We start from the raw sequence: 16,971 nt of genomic DNA, 5'->3' as shown, positions 1-16,971 counted from the left end.
AGCAAGGGGAGCAGCAGGCAGAGGGAGAAGCAAGCTCCCTGCTAAGCAAGGAGCCTGATGCAGGACTTGATCCCAGGACCCCAAGATCATGACCTGAGCCCAAGGCAGCCGCTCAACCAACTGAGCCACCCAGGTGCCTCCTGCATTCTCTTTTTAGAAGCGAGTCACCAGGTCCGGCACACACTCTAGGAGAGGGGGTTCCACAAGGCACGAGGTGTGCATCACTGCCCAGCACACTTGGAAGAGGAATTTGCTTTGTTCCACAGGAATGAGAATCGTCCTTTGGGATTTTTGAAACTGTGAGTAGCCTTGGGGGCTCAGCATCACTCCACCCTCCCCTTCCTTTAATTACTCTATAGCCAGCATGGGTGGGCCCGAAGGCACGAGGCATGAATAGGCTGGGGCCACGAGGCAGGACAGGAGGACAGGACAGGAGGACACTGCAGCCCGGAGCAGAGAGGCGGCAGGGCCCAGCGCTAAGAGTCTCTATGTCCCTCTTCAGCCAGACCCTTCACCTCTTTTCCATGTATTTGCGTTCCTCCTGGCCGCTCCAGGGCTTGGGGGTGGCCTTTGTTCTCTCTGATGGGAGAGGTCGCTAGAGGCCCGGGCCACACTGTCTTTTGCGACTCCTTATAAATTAAAACTGAACAGCGTCCAAAACAGGCCTTGGAAATCGTGACATATTGTAAAGCCCCAATCTAACAAACTGCTATCTTTCCTGTTCAGGATACAGGGGGTGTGACTGTCTTTCACCAGGCCTGATGGAGTTTGCAAAGAACCATCCTGTGCCGGCCAGGAGGGGGCGGGCTGGGGGTGGAACCCAGGCCACCGGTTCAGAGATTTGTGACAAGTGTCTTCTTTATCCCGTACCTGCCTCTACAGCCTTTTATAGAAATTACATCAAAAGTCTAAATTAGGGCCCTTTGCTAATTTATTTTTACATGATTTACAAGCGCTTGTTGTAAGTGCTTTAAAAGAGGAATTAAAGGGGCTTTGCCCTTTCTCTGGTTTCAATAAAGTGGAACGATTGTCCAGCTGGGGCTCGTCAGAGGTTGAGAGATGCAGGCCACTCCCAATTAATTCCAAAGCAGGAGATGCCCCAAACAGGCCTAAACATATCGTCTGCGAAACAACCCCAAAGGTAGGTGTTCTAACGCTCCCATTTCACAGAAGAGGAAACAGAAGCCCAGACAGGTGGGCGTCCGTCCCAGGCCACATGGTGGGTAGGTGCCCTGGGCCCTCTGCGCTCCCTGCCTGTCTAGACAGGCCATGGCCTCCGTGTGTTCTGCTACGCACGAGGCGTGTGGCCGGGCCGGGCTGGCCTGGGCTGGCACCACCTTGTTCCACTGGGTGTGGACACGGATGCCTCCCCCTCCCCGCCTTCCCCGTGCCACGTGTGTGTCAGATGAACGTGCAGGACGCGCAGGGCGTGCTCGCTGGGAATTGGTCAGGGAGCTCCCAGAGGGGCAGGCCCGGACCTGCACCCCCATCCATGCCGGGGCAGCCCCGCAGCCCGTGCTGGGTGTTCTCCGGGCCCCTGACCACAGGTAGGCAGGACACCAGGGACGAGAGGGGAAAGGCCCCCTGGCCCTCGGTCGCTGCTCGCTCCCTGCCCCCCGCATCATTATTGGCCGAGAGCCTGGGGGAGCCCAGCACCCAGAGGCTACGATTCAGATGGTGACACGAGAACCTCAGCGAGGACGTGTGCCTGAGCGAGATGGGCGACACCAGAGACTCTGGGCTGGTAGGGGCAGCCCCCTCCCCCGCCTCCCTCTCCCAGGAATCTTCTAGCAGGAGCCCAGTTGCCAGACCCCCCCAGCCCCAAGACTCCACAGTGGGGACTCTCCAACCTTTCAGAAACTGGTCCGAGCCACAGGCAGGTGTCCATTGCTCCTGAAATCCAGTAATTTTCAAAACGTGGCCCTGGACCCTCTGCACTGGATTCAGCTGGGGGTGCGTGTAAAAGCAGTCCTGGACTGGCGCCCTGGCCCCTAGCTAGGGGTGCCCCTAGGGCCATCTACATTTAGGAGCCACACCTCCCTCTATAGCAAGGCCTCACTTGGGAACCACAGGGGACGGGGCCTTTGGCTGGTTTATGAATTTGCTGGATCTGCTGCGTCAGTTCTGTCTTCTCCACTCCAGCTCTCGAGGCCAAGCAAGTCCCAGGTCCCCCAAGACCCCTCTGTCCTCCCCATCCCCTGCTCCCCAGCAATCAAGCTGCCTTTGGGGCTTCCTGACCAAGGGGCACCTCACTTGGAGCCTCCGGCCCTCCCGCCTCACCCACCACCTCATCTTGCCAGCGCTGGTGGCCCCGAAACACCCCAGGCCTGGAGACAGGCTCCTGGCAGGGACACAGGCTGCCCCGGGTAGAGGCTGGCCCAGCTCGGGAGGGGTGGCTTCCCGGGCTCAGAAGCCTCGGGCAGGCCCAGGGGAGAGAGACCTTCCCTCGAGGGGAGTTGGTTCCCCGGGGGGGCAGTCTTCGGGGAGGGGGTGCCTCCTCCTGGCAGCTCCTGGCGCTGAAAGCCCTGCTTTGTTAGCTGAAGCCTCTGCTTCTGGTTCGGCCCTCCGGAGACTTGCTCAAATGATCAATATGCTTTTAATTAAACTCTGACTGCTTCACGAGGACTGCGTGGTCCCCTGGGTCACGTTTTTCTTTCTGCGAACAGGCTTCTTAAAGAACCTCGAGCGGCGGATCTCGTGGGCCCTTGAGGAGCCATCTGATCCTCGGAACTTCCCAGGTCAAGGGCCTCTCCGGGGTCCGCTTCCTCACTGGGCCTTGGGCCGCACTCAGGACGCTGGCGGGGGGAGGGGATGGAGGGTCGGGGGAGCTTCTCAAAGGCTTTAACCCCAGGGACGAGCTTTGGCAGAGGCCTGGGTTGAGTGGGCGTTATTCTAGGTGTGATTGGCATGACATTCAAGGGCAGTGGCCTGGCTTTAGTCAAAATCCTGGGCACCTGGGTGGCTCAGATGGTTAAGCATCTGCCTTTGGCTCAGGTCATGATCCCAGGATCTTGGGATCCAGTCCTGCCTCAGACTCCCTGCTCAGTAGGGAGCCTGCTTCCTCCCTCTGCCTCTCCCCTCTGCTCTTAGTCTGTCTCTCTCAAATAAAATTAAAAAGTCAACTCCCTCAATCCCGCCCCAAATGCCCACCTCTCTGGCCTGTGGAGGCCGAGAAAATTAAGGCCATTCCACTTTAAGTTCAGTGTTAGCACAAGTGCAGCCATCCCAGGCCCCTGGGAATAAGAGCTGAAATTTACAGTACTTCAGTTACAGGAAGAAAACAGTTTACAGCTTAAGTCCTAGAAAGTCCCATATTAGAATGAGAACAGAGCTCAATGCCCTTGAAAGCCCCATATCAGAATGTAAACAGAACTTGAGAAATTCCTCCACCCCTTCTGAAAATCCCCTAGACCAGCCTATAAAAAAACCCAGCTTTGGGCAGCCCCGGGTGGCCCAGCGGTTTAGCGCTGCCTGCAGCCCGGGGTGTGATCCTGGAGACCCGGGATCGAGTCCCACGTCGGGCTCCCTGCATGGAGCCTGCTTCTCCCTCTGCCTGTGTCTCTGCCTCTCTCCTTCTCTGTCTTTCATGAATAAATAAATAAAATTGCTCTCATTCTGAATGAATAAATAAATCTTAAAAAAAAAAAAACACCCAGCTTTAACCCACTTCGGGGTCCAAGTCCTGCTCCGCGGTGTCGGGTATACTGTAAATAACCCCTCGTGTGTTTGCATCGGTGTCGGCTCCTTGTGGTTTCTCGGATACGTAATCTTGGGCGCAACAGGCCTACGGGAGGTGTGCAATAAGTGCTCTGATGAAATGAAAGGTGAGTTTTCCATCTGCTGGAAACACCCGCTGGGAGATGACCCGGAGAGGTCTGGTTAGTTACTCTCCACCCACATCCTGGACGTTCGCTTGTCCTTCTCCACCCGCGGGGACAGAGGTGCCCTTGAGGTGACTAAGCCCAAGGACCCTGCTGCCCAGGGGTCTGGACTGGGATTTCTTGCTGAAGACAGGAGACTCCAGCCGCCGAAGTCAAGCAAAGAGCTTTTTATTCAGAGCCCGGAGGTGGAGTGTGCGCCCAGCCTCCCTCCCCGCAGCCCTCCTTGGGTTTTGACAGCGGTTACAGTCCAGTGTGAGGCAAGCACAGTGTTATGCTGTCGCCGTGCAGTGAGGACAGGAAGCTCAGGGTTGGACGGGGCCCCAGAACCCGGTGGGCTGCGCTGAGCTCCAGTGCAAGATGAGCCCGCTGTGCGGGGGGCCCCCGAGCAGGAGCGTCAGCCCCCCTCCGACCAGGGCCCGAAATCCATGGAGACGGACATTGCCAGTGGTGACCCTAACTCTACGTGCGGCCTCCTCGGGGCCTCCAGGGGCGGCACTGCTTCCCCCCGCGTGCGGAGTCTTTGGTATACAGTCGCCGTGCTGCACCCCTCTGAGCCCCCCTGCCTCCCGGCTGCCTCCCAGGTTAGGACAACAAACCACAGGCCTCTGTGATCCGAGAACGGCTCTCCCAGAGGGGCCAGCGGCCGCGTCCTGCCCAGACTGCGAGTCCACAGGCTCGGAGCCGACCAGCCCCCCTGCCCTCGTCATGAATAAATATTAAAGCTGATATAGGGACGCCTGGGTGGCTCAGCGGTTGAGCGTCTGCCTTTGGCCCAGGGCATGATCCCAGTCCCGGGATCGAGTCCCACGTCGGGCTCCCCACATGGAGCCTGCTTTTCCCTCTGCCTGTGTCTCTGCCTCTCTCCTCTGTCTTTCATGAATAAATAAATAAAATCTTAAAAAAAAAGCTGATATGGACCAAGATGGGCCTACGGCCTGGCTGCTCTGTCCCTGTTAGAGCCTCACCATCAGCCCCTCGTGGGATGTCCTCCGGGGGCTCTGAGCAGGGCTTAGCACAGGTGGCTCTGTGAACACCGGCCCCGCTGGGTAGTTAACCCTGGGGTTCAACCAGGCTCATCCTGGCAGAGTGTGTGTGTGTGTGTGTGTGTGTGTGTGTGTGTCTTTCTGGCTCGTCAATCTGTAGTCCCCGGCCACCACCCATCCTCTCAGAGAAACACAACAGGCCCTATCTTGTGAGAAGTGGCTTAAAACACAGGCCAGATTTCTGGTCGGTTCTGCTGCCCACGTGGGTTGTGAGACTCTCTCCAGAGGGATAGTTAATTAAGCTATGGGGCAGGGGCGGGGCCGGGGGGCGCTCAGAAGGTCCCCAGCAGCTCTAAATAGGTCCTCTCCCCCATCCCTACTTGTGAATGGACAGACCTGGAGCCACCAGGCAGGACGGCTCCAAGCTCTCCGACTCAGTGACAGTTCTCGTATCCCTGGGACGGGATGGGAGCTCAGCTTTGGCACCACTGCCACGACAGTTACGGTCATAACCCGCTTTTTGAGCCTGGGCATGTCCCTCATGTATGCGTGTGTCCAGCCCAGTGAAGGGCCTCCTCAAGCCAAGCCTGACCCTCAGGTCTGACCTTGCAGGTGGCTGTGGCAGCCGTGCCCCTGTCCTAGGTCAGACAAGCCTTCCCGGGAGCAGCCGGGATCCTGAGACCTTTCCAGGCTGGTCTCTTCTGATGTCACTGTCCCAGCCCGGGGTCCCCGCGGCCAGCCCTGCTCTGTCCTTCCATCATAACATCATGGCCTTCGTTCTCCAAAGCCAGGAGCTAGGGCCCCAACCTCTCCAAGAGAAGACAGACATCCCAAGAAAGGCCAAAGGCAAGTTCTTTCCTGACCCTGGGCTGCCCCGTTCGGAGCTTCCTTTGCTGGCGAGGCTGTGCCAGATGCCGAGGACACCCGGTCTTGGAGGGACGTCCAGGCCCGCTCTGGGCAGACCCTTCCTGATGGACTCCGAGTCTCGTCCTCTCGTCACCCCTAGTCCATCCCCCCAAGACCCGGCCCGACCCGGGGAGAGGATGAGGCGGTGCAGGGGATGGCAGTGGCAGCGGGCGGTCTGCGGGCGGCAGCGGGGTGCAGGGGTGCGTCCAGGTTGCCTGAGGCTTTCGGGTGACGGGCTCCCCCCACGGCAGCCTCACTCATCTATCACCTCCACGGAGTCCTCGTCCTTCCTCTCCTCCGACTGCTCCTCCGTGGTCTCCGTGTTGTCCGTGTCGGACAGCGAGGCCGCCTGCCGCACCCAGGCCCTGTCACTGAGAGGCTCGGGGTCGCACGGTCCGGAGAAGGGGTTGAACCAATTCGGGGAGAAGTCCCCGCCGAAGGTCTCCTTCACGGACTTCCAGCTGCCCCTGCGCTCCCTGGGCTGGTGCTTTCGTTTGAGGCGCTCGATGCCCTGGAGGGACAACGGGATGAAGAGGGTCAGTGGGGTTTGGGCTGCGCACCCCCCGGCACACCCCCAGCGGGGCGGGTGAGGTGAGGGGTGGAGGAGCCGGGACACAGCCAGCCTGGGCCAGGTCAGGGCTCTGGGGGCCCCCGAGGGCCGGAGGGGCCCAGTGGGGAGCGGCGGGGAGCGGCACAGCAAGCAGGGCCTTCATGGGGATCTGGCCTGTGTCCCCCCAGCCCGGGACCCCAGGCCTCTGCCCTTTCCCCCTGCTGCTGCCGGGGTTCCCCAGCCTCACTAAGTCAGGCCAGGCTGCCAAGGGGTCCCGGGTTGGGGAGTAACATCGCAGCTGCCCTGAGAGCTCTGAGAAGACGAACCCGCCCCCCTCCAGGCTTCTGGGCCATGCCCCCCAGCAGGTGCAGCAGACTTAGCACGAAGAAGGGGTGCGGGCGGTAGCAGGGGAGCATGGGGTACAAACAACACCAGGGCCAAGGAAGCAGATCGCGTGCACAGCCAGTGCCAGCATGCGGCGGGCAGCCGGGGGCGCACAGGGTCGGGGAGGCCTGGGTGGGCGTCAGGCCCCGCTCGGGGGGGCAGACTGCCCTGTGGCTTCTCCCAAGCTGCCCACTCACCTGCCTCTGGGCGTCGGCCACCAGGCCACAGAAAGAGGGTGTGGGAGGGGGAGAGGCCCACGGGAGTTAGAGGCACAGCCGGGTCAGCTCTCCAGGCCACAGCACCCTCCAAAAGGCTTTTAGCCCCACAGGGGCCTCTTCCGGAAGCCAAGGGACATTGCTGTGGGTTTGCCCGGCACGGGCACTGCTCATTCACACGACCCATTCCACCTCAGAACGATCTCTGAGGACCTTGTCCTAGGTTTTCTCTTCTTTTCCACACAAGAGCCTTACATAACTGGTATGATCCCTTGTGTTATGCAGAGAGAGAAACTGAGGCACACACACCAACTGAGGTCTGCCCCGTCCTCCGGGCCAGGTCGTCTCCAGCACTGTTTCTTCCCCCTCCATCTCAGAGATTTACGTTTCTTGGCTCTTGAAAAAATTGTAGGAGTCAAGAATCTGATCTCAAAGTACGTCCCTTGTAAGGTACTAATTACAAAGGGCAAACCAGCGTGGGAGCTTCGCAGGCATCGCCTTAACCAGCTCGGAAGTAACATCGCCGATAATGAGATGTGTTAACGTCGCACTGACCTCAGGATGTGACGCGCCCAGGACACCACCTCAGTGGTTTTCCTGCCAGAAACGCGTAATCTAGATCTAATTGCCAGAAAACAGCAAACGCAAATTGAAGGGTAGACACTCTACTGAATACCTGGCCTCTGATCTTCAAAAGGGTCAGAGTCTGATGAACACACTTTGGAACCGGACAGAGGTGGAGGTGGCACGGCCTTACGTCCGGACTCCATGCCACTGAACGGCACGCACCAAAGTGGTGGATTTTATGTTATGTGAATTTCATCTCAATTCTTAAAAAAGATTTTATTTATTTATTCACGAGAGACACACAGAGAGGCAGAGACACAGGCAGAGGGAGAAGCAGGCTCCTCGCACAGAGCCTGCGGCGGAACTCGATCCCAGCACCCTGGGATCATACCCTGAGCCAAAGGCAAATGCTCAACCGCTGAGCCACCCAGGTGCCCTTCATCTTACTTTTTTTTTTTTAAAGGGGGTCAAATTCATGAAAGGCGAAGAAGGACCGGGCAGCACTGCAGATTGGAGCAGACTCCAGAGACGTGACAAGCGACACAATGAGACAGAGGAGGGTCTCAGCGGGACAACCGGACAAGTCTGAATAAAGCAGGTAGACCCGTTAATGGTATCGTATTGATAAGTTCCCAGGTTATGTCTTGTGGCCATATAAAATGTTTACGTTTAGAAAGACCGATGGAGGGGGGATATAGGAGCGCTTTGTGCTATTTTTGCTGCTTCTCTGTAAGTCGGAAGTTATTTCACAGTGAAAGATGAAAAAAATAATCTGAGACACAAAAATGTGAGCGATACGGTCTTGAACACCGAGTTACAAGGTGACAAGCTGGAAACAATCAAAATGCCCACAGTGACAGCCAAGTCAGCGATCCTACAAACCGAACCACAACACAGCTGTGACAAATGGTGTCCACAGTTTTACAGCGCACCGGAAAATCCTGTCCAACGGTGTCAAAGGAAGACAGCATAGTTAGTTGCACACGACATCACGGGACCCGAGATTACCTCTGGGGAGGGATTTGGGATGATTCGTATTTATATCTGTGGACTTCCCGTACGTTCCAAGCTTTCCCCACTTTTGAGCGGGTGTTACTGTCGTAATCAGAACAGAGGAGCCGTTTCAGGAAACAGACCTTGCTGACAACTTCTGCGGGAGCCTCATGTACTTAGGTCAAGAGCACCGGATGCTGTGCCGCCCACAGACTGGCCCCTCGCCAGGCGCCCCCTACTTAGCAGAAGCAGCGGTGGCCAACTGAGGGGACTTGCTTTGGGGATCCTGCATTCCCTTCCTGGGCAACCCTTAGCAGCCTGTCAAGAGAGGCATTTTAAGAACATGATTTCAGGGAAGCTGCGACATCATGAGGTGGCAGGGCAGGCCACAGAGGGGACACCCAGAAATGGCAGACTATATCCACACGGACTGGGCTCACTCAGAGCCATGATTTTGGGTCCTCGCACCACCCTGAGAGGAGGCAGGTGTTGGTACTGACACTTGGAAGATGAGAAAACAGAGGGTCTGAGAGGCCACTGCGGTAGCCAAAACTTGTCCTGCTGGTCGTCAGAACCGGGGCGAGAACCAGTGTCTCCCCTCTTCCCAGTGCATTTTCAATCCTCCTACAAATTCTCCCTCTACCCGTGCCGATCACAAAGGCAGAGGGAAGCCAGAGCCTGCAGGATTGCTGTGTCCATGCCAGTGGCGTGGGCCCAGTGAGCACCAACTTCTTCACCAAGCTCATAAGAACATTCTGGAAGGAGCCCATCCCGTCCACCAGATAAAGTTCCTGAGCAGAGAGATGGACAAACATCCAGGTGTATCAACTCTGAGTCTGGACAGAAGCAAATGTTCCGAATGCATCTGAGGCATAAGAGAGGCCTGAGAGTCTGAACCGCAGGTTCAGGAGGATCCAGTGGGGTTCGTTTCTCCTGGTAGGACTCAATTTTGAGTTTCGTGTGGATTTAAAGACGTGCTGAAGGCAACCTTCTTGAGCAGGAGGTTTGTGGCGGCAGCAGTAATACCCACTTCAGGCCCAGGCGAACGAGAATGGTTGATTCCTGGGTAGGGGGCAGTGGCTGGAACCAACGTCTCTTGTAAGGTGTGTGTGATGGGGGCTTTGGGGCCCCTGTGCCAGGGTGGCACAGGAGCTGTGATCTGCAAACGGACCCACCCAAGTCCCTAAATGAACATACTAGGACTTAGGCATCCGAGGGAGCACAGGCTTTGTAAGGCTCGGCTGAGACCCTCGGAGCAAGAGATCATTGCCCCTGTCCCCACACTCTGCTCCCCACATCACTGGAGGGAGAGTTGGAGAGGCTGCCACCCACGTCACCTGCCCTCCTCCTTAGAGGGCCAGAGAACACTCTCGCAGCTTTTTACTACAACCCACAAAGGGCGATACTTTTCTGTGCAACCTGGCACCGCCCCCCACAAAGTTCCATGAAACCATAGTTACTCTACAATTGTGGCGCATTTTTATTTATGTACTTTTTTTAAAAGGCCACAGCACACCAACAAGCATCTCACTAATCGTGAACCGTTGTGAGTGGTTTGGGAAGCGGAGGTCTAGCAGAGCTAACGTGGGCTGAAGCCACGCCGTGCGCCAGACGCCACCCTCACTGCCGGTCACGATGCCCCTTTAATCCTCGCTCAGCCTTGTGATTTAGATGAACCTCTCTGGTTTGACACATGAGGTCGTGGAGGCTTAAGTCAGCCGGGGCCCAAAGTCACACACACAACGAAGCAGCCGAGCAGGGACTTGAACCAGAGCCTGGGAGAAGCCAGGGCCTAAGTGCCGGGTCGCCGGGCTGCGTAACCTCAGCAGGAGGGGGACTCAGGGCATCCTTGCGTCCGGAGGGGTGCCACCCAGGGGCTTCTGCAAACTCCTGTGCGTGCGGATGGACCCGGGGCCACTCCGACTTCTAGGGTACCCACGGGGGTCATGCCACCGAGGACTTCCTCCTGAGGGAGAAGGTGGGAAAATGAAGTCTCCGAGTGGGGAGGGCAGAGTGGCCAGCGGCTTGTATCCGTGTCACCGTGAAGCCTTTAATCCGGTGAACCCCTTGGTGCAGAGCCCAGGCGGACAGACTGAACTGTGCAGGCAGATGGACAGACAGATAACGGTCTGGCTCCCCCTTCACGCGAACAGACCTTTCTTGTTTGCTCAGCGTTCATTTGTCGGGGAGGCTGTGGGTTGGGGAAGGGGGCGCCCAGTCGGCACACCGGCAGCACCACGCGGGAGACCCCTGCACACCCCGTGGGGCTCCAGGCCTTGAGAGACGGCGTGTCAGTCACCTGGGACCCAAGGTGCGCCCCGAGAGTTTGGGGTTGGGCTGGTCTGCCGTGCCCTGGGTGATGCTGACGCTGCTGCTCCGGGGACCCCTCGGAGGTGCGGTGCCTCTGGGGGAGAGGGATTCCAGCAGAATCGTCCTCTCTTCACACTTCTTTGGTATTTTAGGGCCCCTCCTACGTTGAGACCCCTGGCTCACCCTTTGGGCGATGCACCTATAAGCCACGAGGGGGGAGGAGCTGAAGGGCCATTGCCCGGCTGGGGGAGCCCAACGCAGCCTCCCCAAGCCCGGGTTTCTGCGCGATGCCCACCTGACACAGGTGGTCCAGAAACACTTCCTAATCCGCCTCATCTGAAAGATCCCTGAAACAGGACGGTGGACGGGGACTTTCTCAGCAGCCGAGGCACGGTGAATGGAAGCTGGTCATTGCAGGTGGCTCACTTGGTTCTCCAGAAACAAACTATTTCAGAGAGGGATCAGTGCGACTAGCAGGAGACCGGAACACGCATTGCTACCCACGCTCACTTTGTGGGGCATGAGGTCCCCAAGCCCGGGCACATGGGCAGAGGTTTGCTGGGATGTGGGCCTTTTGCATGTTCAGCACAGTTGCTGGGAGCCCCTGCCTGAGGCCGACAGGCCGGCAGGAGTCACCTGATCCAGCTCCCTGTGTCACCTTCCTCTTTAAAAAATTTTTTTTGTCACCTTCCTCTTTATCCCCCCTCCCCCCACTCTCCAGGGACCCATCTTTGGAAGACGGAAGCCGCTATAGGCTCACTTCCCAGGCGCACAGCTTCAGGGCTGCAGACAAAAGCTGGGGCCGCCCTGGTGCAGACGGTCCTCTCTCCCCATCTCTCCCCAGCCGTGTGTGAAGCCGGTTTCTTCCCGTGTGGACGCCAGGCCCGGAACCAATCACTTTACTGCAAAGACAGCCACATCCCTAGTCACTGAACTCCAGGCAAAATGCCTTCCATTTCAATGGAAGTGATCTAAGAAAGCCTCGGGGATCTTGGGGTATTCCCATCTTCCGAGGGCCTGAAGAGCTGGGGAGCATTCCTTCTTTCAGCCAAAGGGCTCCGTAAAAGCCCGGAGGTGGAATCACGCAGGAGGCCGAGAGCAACCTTTTTCCTCTGGGAAGGATATGCATAGTATGCGCGGGTTTAAACGATGAATTTCTATTTTTAGGGCTTACCAAAAAAAGAAATCAATACATTTTCAAAACTCTCTACTGCATTCCTCAGAAATTCCACGGGAAAAAGAACCAAACTGGGTCACTTAAAAAAAAAACAACAAAAAACCCCACAAAACCTTGGAGTGTTTGGAGGGCATCCAAATACTTAAAAAATATTCCCCGGCAGGACCAGAGGGCAGCGCTGCCTCCCAAGGGATGGATCCCTGACGGGTGGGAGCGGGCCAGAGCCTGTGACAACTGTTCTAAAGTCACTGTACGGTCACTGTGGCCTTCACATACCTCAGTGAACTGTTGAAAAGGAAAACAAAAATCAAAAAACCTATGGGAAACACACAGTATTAAAAAAAATAAACCAACACTTCGGGGGCGCCTGGGTGGTTCAGTCGGTTAAGTGTCTGCCTTCAGCTCAGGTCCGGATCCCGGGGTCCTGGGATCCAGCCCACATGGGGCTCCCGGCTCAGCAGGGGGTGTTTCTCCCTCTGCCCCCTGCTCGTGCTGCCTCTCAAATAAATAAAAATACAATCTTAAAAAAGTAAAAACCACTTGAGGTCTCAGGCTAGACTTAGGGCATGAAGAGCCCGGTCTCAAGAGGCGAGCCTCAGGAAGGGTCCTGGAGTTTTCTGGTTACACGGGAGGGATGAGAAGGAGCGCCTTCAAAGGACTGGAACGTTCTAGCGACTTCCTCTGGCTCCACGCCGCTTTCTGCTGGGTGGGGAGAGGGAAAGGGACCTTTCTCTCCCCCGTGGCCGGCGCTAGAGGCCACGCTGCGGACTTGAAGGCTTTTCTGTAGCCGGGAGCTCCCGAGGGGGTTTCAGGCAGCAGAATCCCTGAAGCAGAGGCAGGGGTGGGGGGCAGGCTCCGTCGAGGGCATGTGGCTGACGCGTCCTTTAAAATCAACACAACTGGGAATCCCTGGGTGGCTCAGGGGTTTGGCTCCTGCCTTTGGCCCGGGGTGTGATCCTGGAGACCCGGGATCAAGTCCCGCATCAGGCTCCCTGCATGGAGCCTGCTTCTCCCTCTGCCTGTGTCTCTGCCTCTCTCTGTGTGTCTTTCATGAATAAATAAAAAATAAATAAATAAAATCAACACAACTGATGCCTCAGTCAAGAGGAGGAACGGAAATAAATGTCGTTTAAGGGCAGTGGAGCAAGGGCCCTACCACCACACACTCGCCTCGCCCGGACCCTCAGCTCTCCCCGAGGGTAGCGCTGTGAGAGAGCACGGCTCAAGGACAGGTTTTGGAAAAATTTTATTGCATTTTGTTTCCATGTGGAAGCACGGACAGAATCGAAAAGAGGCAGCATGTTCCACGTACTGTTCATGGAGAATCACATGGCTAGATGAATTTCCTCCATCCTGCACTGAGCTTCACAAACCTTCCCCACCCCACCCGCAGCACAAGCTAAAAAAGGAGGTTTGTGGTGATCATTTAAAAAACCTCAAATCCACGTGTACAAATTCACAGATGCTCAGCACTCCGAGGTCTGTGATGTCTGCATCCCTGTCCGTCTCCTCATCTCCCTACTCTCTTCAGGCCTCGTGCCTCCGAATGGCAAGGCCACTCTGTCCCCGCGCTGCCCGTTCCCGTGAGCGGGACGGCCACCTGCCAGCTTGCAGAGGCCTGCGGGCCGCGATGTCCACCTTACACCCCGGTCAGCCCTGGGCCAGATGACGGCCTCCCAGGTTAAAATACAGATAAGACATGGCTACGTGCACATTTAGGTGTCTAAAACATCAGAAAGGGTACCCACTTTGGAGATTTACAAAATGGGGCAGAGGGGGGTGATGATGGGCTGTGCGCCTTGGGGGCTGTGGTTGTGTCACTCAGCATTAATGCAGCTGACTGGCCACCTTGCTGGGAGAGGGAGAGAGAGGGGGAGTGGTGGGGGGGAGAGGGCAGGAGGAGATGGAGGGGGAGGGGTGCTAAGAGTAAGCAAAGAAAACCTGTAATAGCGTGATATTTTTTTTCTCCTTTTGACTGTGTAAGGCATTTTGAGCTGAAAAACTCTCCTTCATACTGTTCCAAATAATCAGTGGGAATATAATTGGTGATTCAGAATACAAATAAGACCCCTTTGATCCCACCCCACCCTCCAGAAGTCACTCTACACACCCAAGCCCATGGAGTACAAGGAGGCAAACCGTGTCCACATGGGGGGATGAGGCCACTGGGCCAAGGGCCCTTCTTAGGGCTCTGGCCCTGGTCCCGTCCCTCTTGGTCACAAGGTGGTAAGCATCTGTCTTCGGTGACGCTTTAAGTCCCATTGGGGTGCCTGCCACTGCCTCCTGGGCAGCGGGAGGTCACGGCCCCCCTTGCCTCTCCCACGCATCCCTAACCAGCGTCCAGGCCGGTCCATCCGCGCACCGGCCAACGGCTCCCTGTTAGTAGAGGCGGGCCGGGAGACAGCACCCTCCACGTTAGTCAGGCCAGACAGACAGCAGAGAGGAAATCAGAGGCCAGAGGAGTGATTTTAAAAAAGGAAAAAAAAGAAGAGCAGCTTCGGTCACCAAAAAATAGATAGGATGATCTTTTAAAAATAAAACATGGGGACATTTTTTTTTCTCTGCAACGCTCAGCCATTTTACTGGAGACATTAAAAAAAAAAGTTTTAGAGTAGTTGGTTTGCTTTTTCTCGATTTAAACATTCGTGAGAACGGACAGGACGGTAGTGCTGTGATGTGGTTTGTGTCTGAGTGGCAATGCTGGTCAGGGTCCTTCAGACCACATACTGGTACGGGTCTGCCTTCCCTTGGTCTGGCGTGGCAAAGGGGCTGGCCCAGCCTAGAGAGAAGGGGTGGCCAAAAACGGCTTTCATGTTCATCCATTTTGTTTTTTTAGCCCATCTTCTCTCTTCCTTTTTCAATTGTTCTATTCCCTGAAAACAAGAACAATCATACTTTCAGTCAAGCACTTTATTGCTGTGGATTTTGGGGACGAATGTCCGTTAGCTTGAGATGAATGGAGTAAATGCTTCCTTGTCAAGCCACAGAGCTACCTATATGATACATGTTTCTTCTCTTTCTCTTATAAAAAGTGTCAAAGGAAAAAAAAAAGCATGGTTTTTTGTTTTGTTTTGTTTTTGTTTTTTGGTGGTAGTAGCGGTGGGGTGGGCACATATTTACAGGTCCCTCCAGGGAGGGAAAAGTGAGCAAATCCACAGGCCGCTGAGCCAGGATTCCTGGGCATGCTGATCCAGTGTGTTTCACTAAGTGGAGGAGCACGTCTACCCAGACTGGGCTCTGCGGAGGCGCTTCCGGCCTGGTGCTGGGCCCGGCTGTGTGCAGGAATGCTGTGAAGGCTTGGATGCAAGAAGCCTCAGGGCTGGCAGGGGCTCGTGATCATGACAGCCAATGTTGGCCTTCGATTTGGGTTGGTTCAAGTCTGGCACTACTATGACCACTTTGCAGACAAAAAAAAAAAGGGAACAAATCAAATGACTGCTCTGGCATCGTTAGTCTCACCAGCCCAGGAGGTCAAAGAAGCACCCTGCTCAGTGGGGCTGGCGAGGCCAACCTGAGGAGGCCAGACAGGAGTAGGAGACCGTGGGTGAGGGGAGAAGCCACCACAGAGGAGGAAGGAAAGGGATTAGTATAGGTTAGAGGGGCTGCCTGGACAGACAGCCAGCCCCAGGCCTGGCAAAGGGCTTCCCGGTGCTCCTCAGGGAAGAAGCAGGAGCAGAGGCCATCTTGGTGGTTGTCTACAGGCTGGACTACTCCCCTACTAAGCCTCACGGGAAAAGTAGGCTAGGGAGGAAGCCAGTTCCCTCCCTTCGCCCCTCTTCCGATGGAGCTGGTCAGTGGGCAGGGCCTGAGGATGTGGCGCTGCCCAGAGGAACAGGAGGGAAGCAGCCTGGCAGGAGCCTGGCTGAGGGTCTGTCTGCCGTGGTCTCTGGTGAGGAGGAGGAGCGGGGAGGAGCCGGAGGGGCCAGCCTAAGTGGAGTCTCTGTTCACGGAGAGGGAGCTGGGAGGGTCCAGGCGGAGGGTCCATGCGCTTTCCCAAGACACACCCTTCCTTCTTTTCTGCTTTCCTTTCCAACACAATTCCCTTTAGGAATGGCCTTGAAGGGGGAGGACAGCTAGGACAGGGCTGTGTGAGTTTTCCTTCTGGCTCCCTGAGCCCAAGGCCTGTGTGGCCTGGCCGTATGCAACAGTGGGCGGGGCCAGACGGTCACCCATGGGTTCCCTGCGGGTCTTAGGCAGAGAAGCTGGTCACATTTACGGCTTGGACACATAGCCAGATCTACACCATTGGCTACTATTGTTACAGAAACTCTTACAATGATGTTACTTCTTAAAAAAGGTATAAAAGTTGCTGAGAGCCCCCCCAACATTCTAAACCATCGGGAATTCCCATGGATCCAAAAGATGGCGCCTTGCTGCTGAGAAGCGCCAAACCCCTGTTTTTCCACACCCCCAGGGAAGGGCCTGGGGGGCAGTGACAAGGAGTCTGTCTTCCTACGAGCCTCCATCTGAGGCTAAGTAATCAGCAGGCCCGAAGCCGTCCCACAGAGCCCCTGGATGACTGAGATTTGCCACCTGAGGGGGACCTTGGGAAGCCAGGACCTCATGCCTCTGCTCCCCAAACTAAGTGCTACCTCTTCCTCTTGGGGCTCCTCACCTGGAACCCAAAGCCAAAAAGAAGAAATGCCCACATCACAGCAATGGATTGACCACCTTGAGGCTTCTGGACACTTGGGGCAGCCAGACAATGGTGGTGGCAGTGGCACCAGGGGAGTGGGCTCCAGTCCTCCCAGCCAGCAGCCTCGAAGTCTACAGAGAAGGAACTGTGGGTATGGGTAGGGGCAGGGGTAGGGGCGGGGGTGGGGGTGGGGGGAAGGCAATGGACGAGAACCAGAGCTGGGCCAAGCGGAGGGATCTAGTGGCCAGGTGAGGGCTTGATGCCCACAGCTCGGGGCTGCCTCCTGATTCTGCCCTCTGGACCTACTCATGCGGCCACCTCCTTCAGGATGTTGACCCTGCCCATTTCAGCTGGATTAAGGCACCCTTT

At 56.5% G+C, this 16,971-nt stretch overlaps 1 protein-coding gene and 1 long non-coding RNA gene across 7 annotated transcripts in view; one reads left to right on the top strand and one right to left on the bottom strand.

Moving 5' to 3' along the window:
- Positions 1-4,033: 4,033 nt before the first annotated feature.
- ZDHHC3 (zinc finger DHHC-type palmitoyltransferase 3) overlaps positions 4,034-16,971 on the bottom strand; it is a 53,721-nt gene continuing 40,783 nt past the window's right edge. For 4 of the 6 annotated variants that reach the window (XM_025458229.3, XM_049098549.1, XM_025458228.3 and 1 more), the window contains one exon: positions 4,034-6,281. In XM_025458229.3, the coding sequence (XP_025314014.1) occupies positions 6,024-6,281 (258 nt within the window). In that variant the 3' untranslated portion in view covers positions 4,034-6,023. Of the gene's footprint in view, positions 6,282-13,195; positions 14,840-16,971 lie in introns of those variants that run through there. The other 2 variants (XM_025458231.3, XM_025458233.3) reach the window with 1 other exon arrangement.
- On the top strand, positions 7,450-13,045 carry LOC118351652 (uncharacterized). Its single transcript, XR_007404409.1, has 2 exons — positions 7,450-8,084; positions 11,511-13,045. It is a non-coding gene; the product is annotated as an uncharacterized LOC118351652 (long non-coding RNA).

Source organism: Canis lupus, chromosome 20, assembly GCF_003254725.2.
Source record: "Canis lupus dingo isolate Sandy chromosome 20, ASM325472v2, whole genome shotgun sequence".
Lineage (NCBI taxonomy): Eukaryota > Metazoa > Chordata > Mammalia > Carnivora > Canidae > Canis > Canis lupus.
The sequence above is the reverse complement of the archived record's forward strand: the minus strand, read 5'-3'. Positions and strand labels throughout refer to the sequence as shown.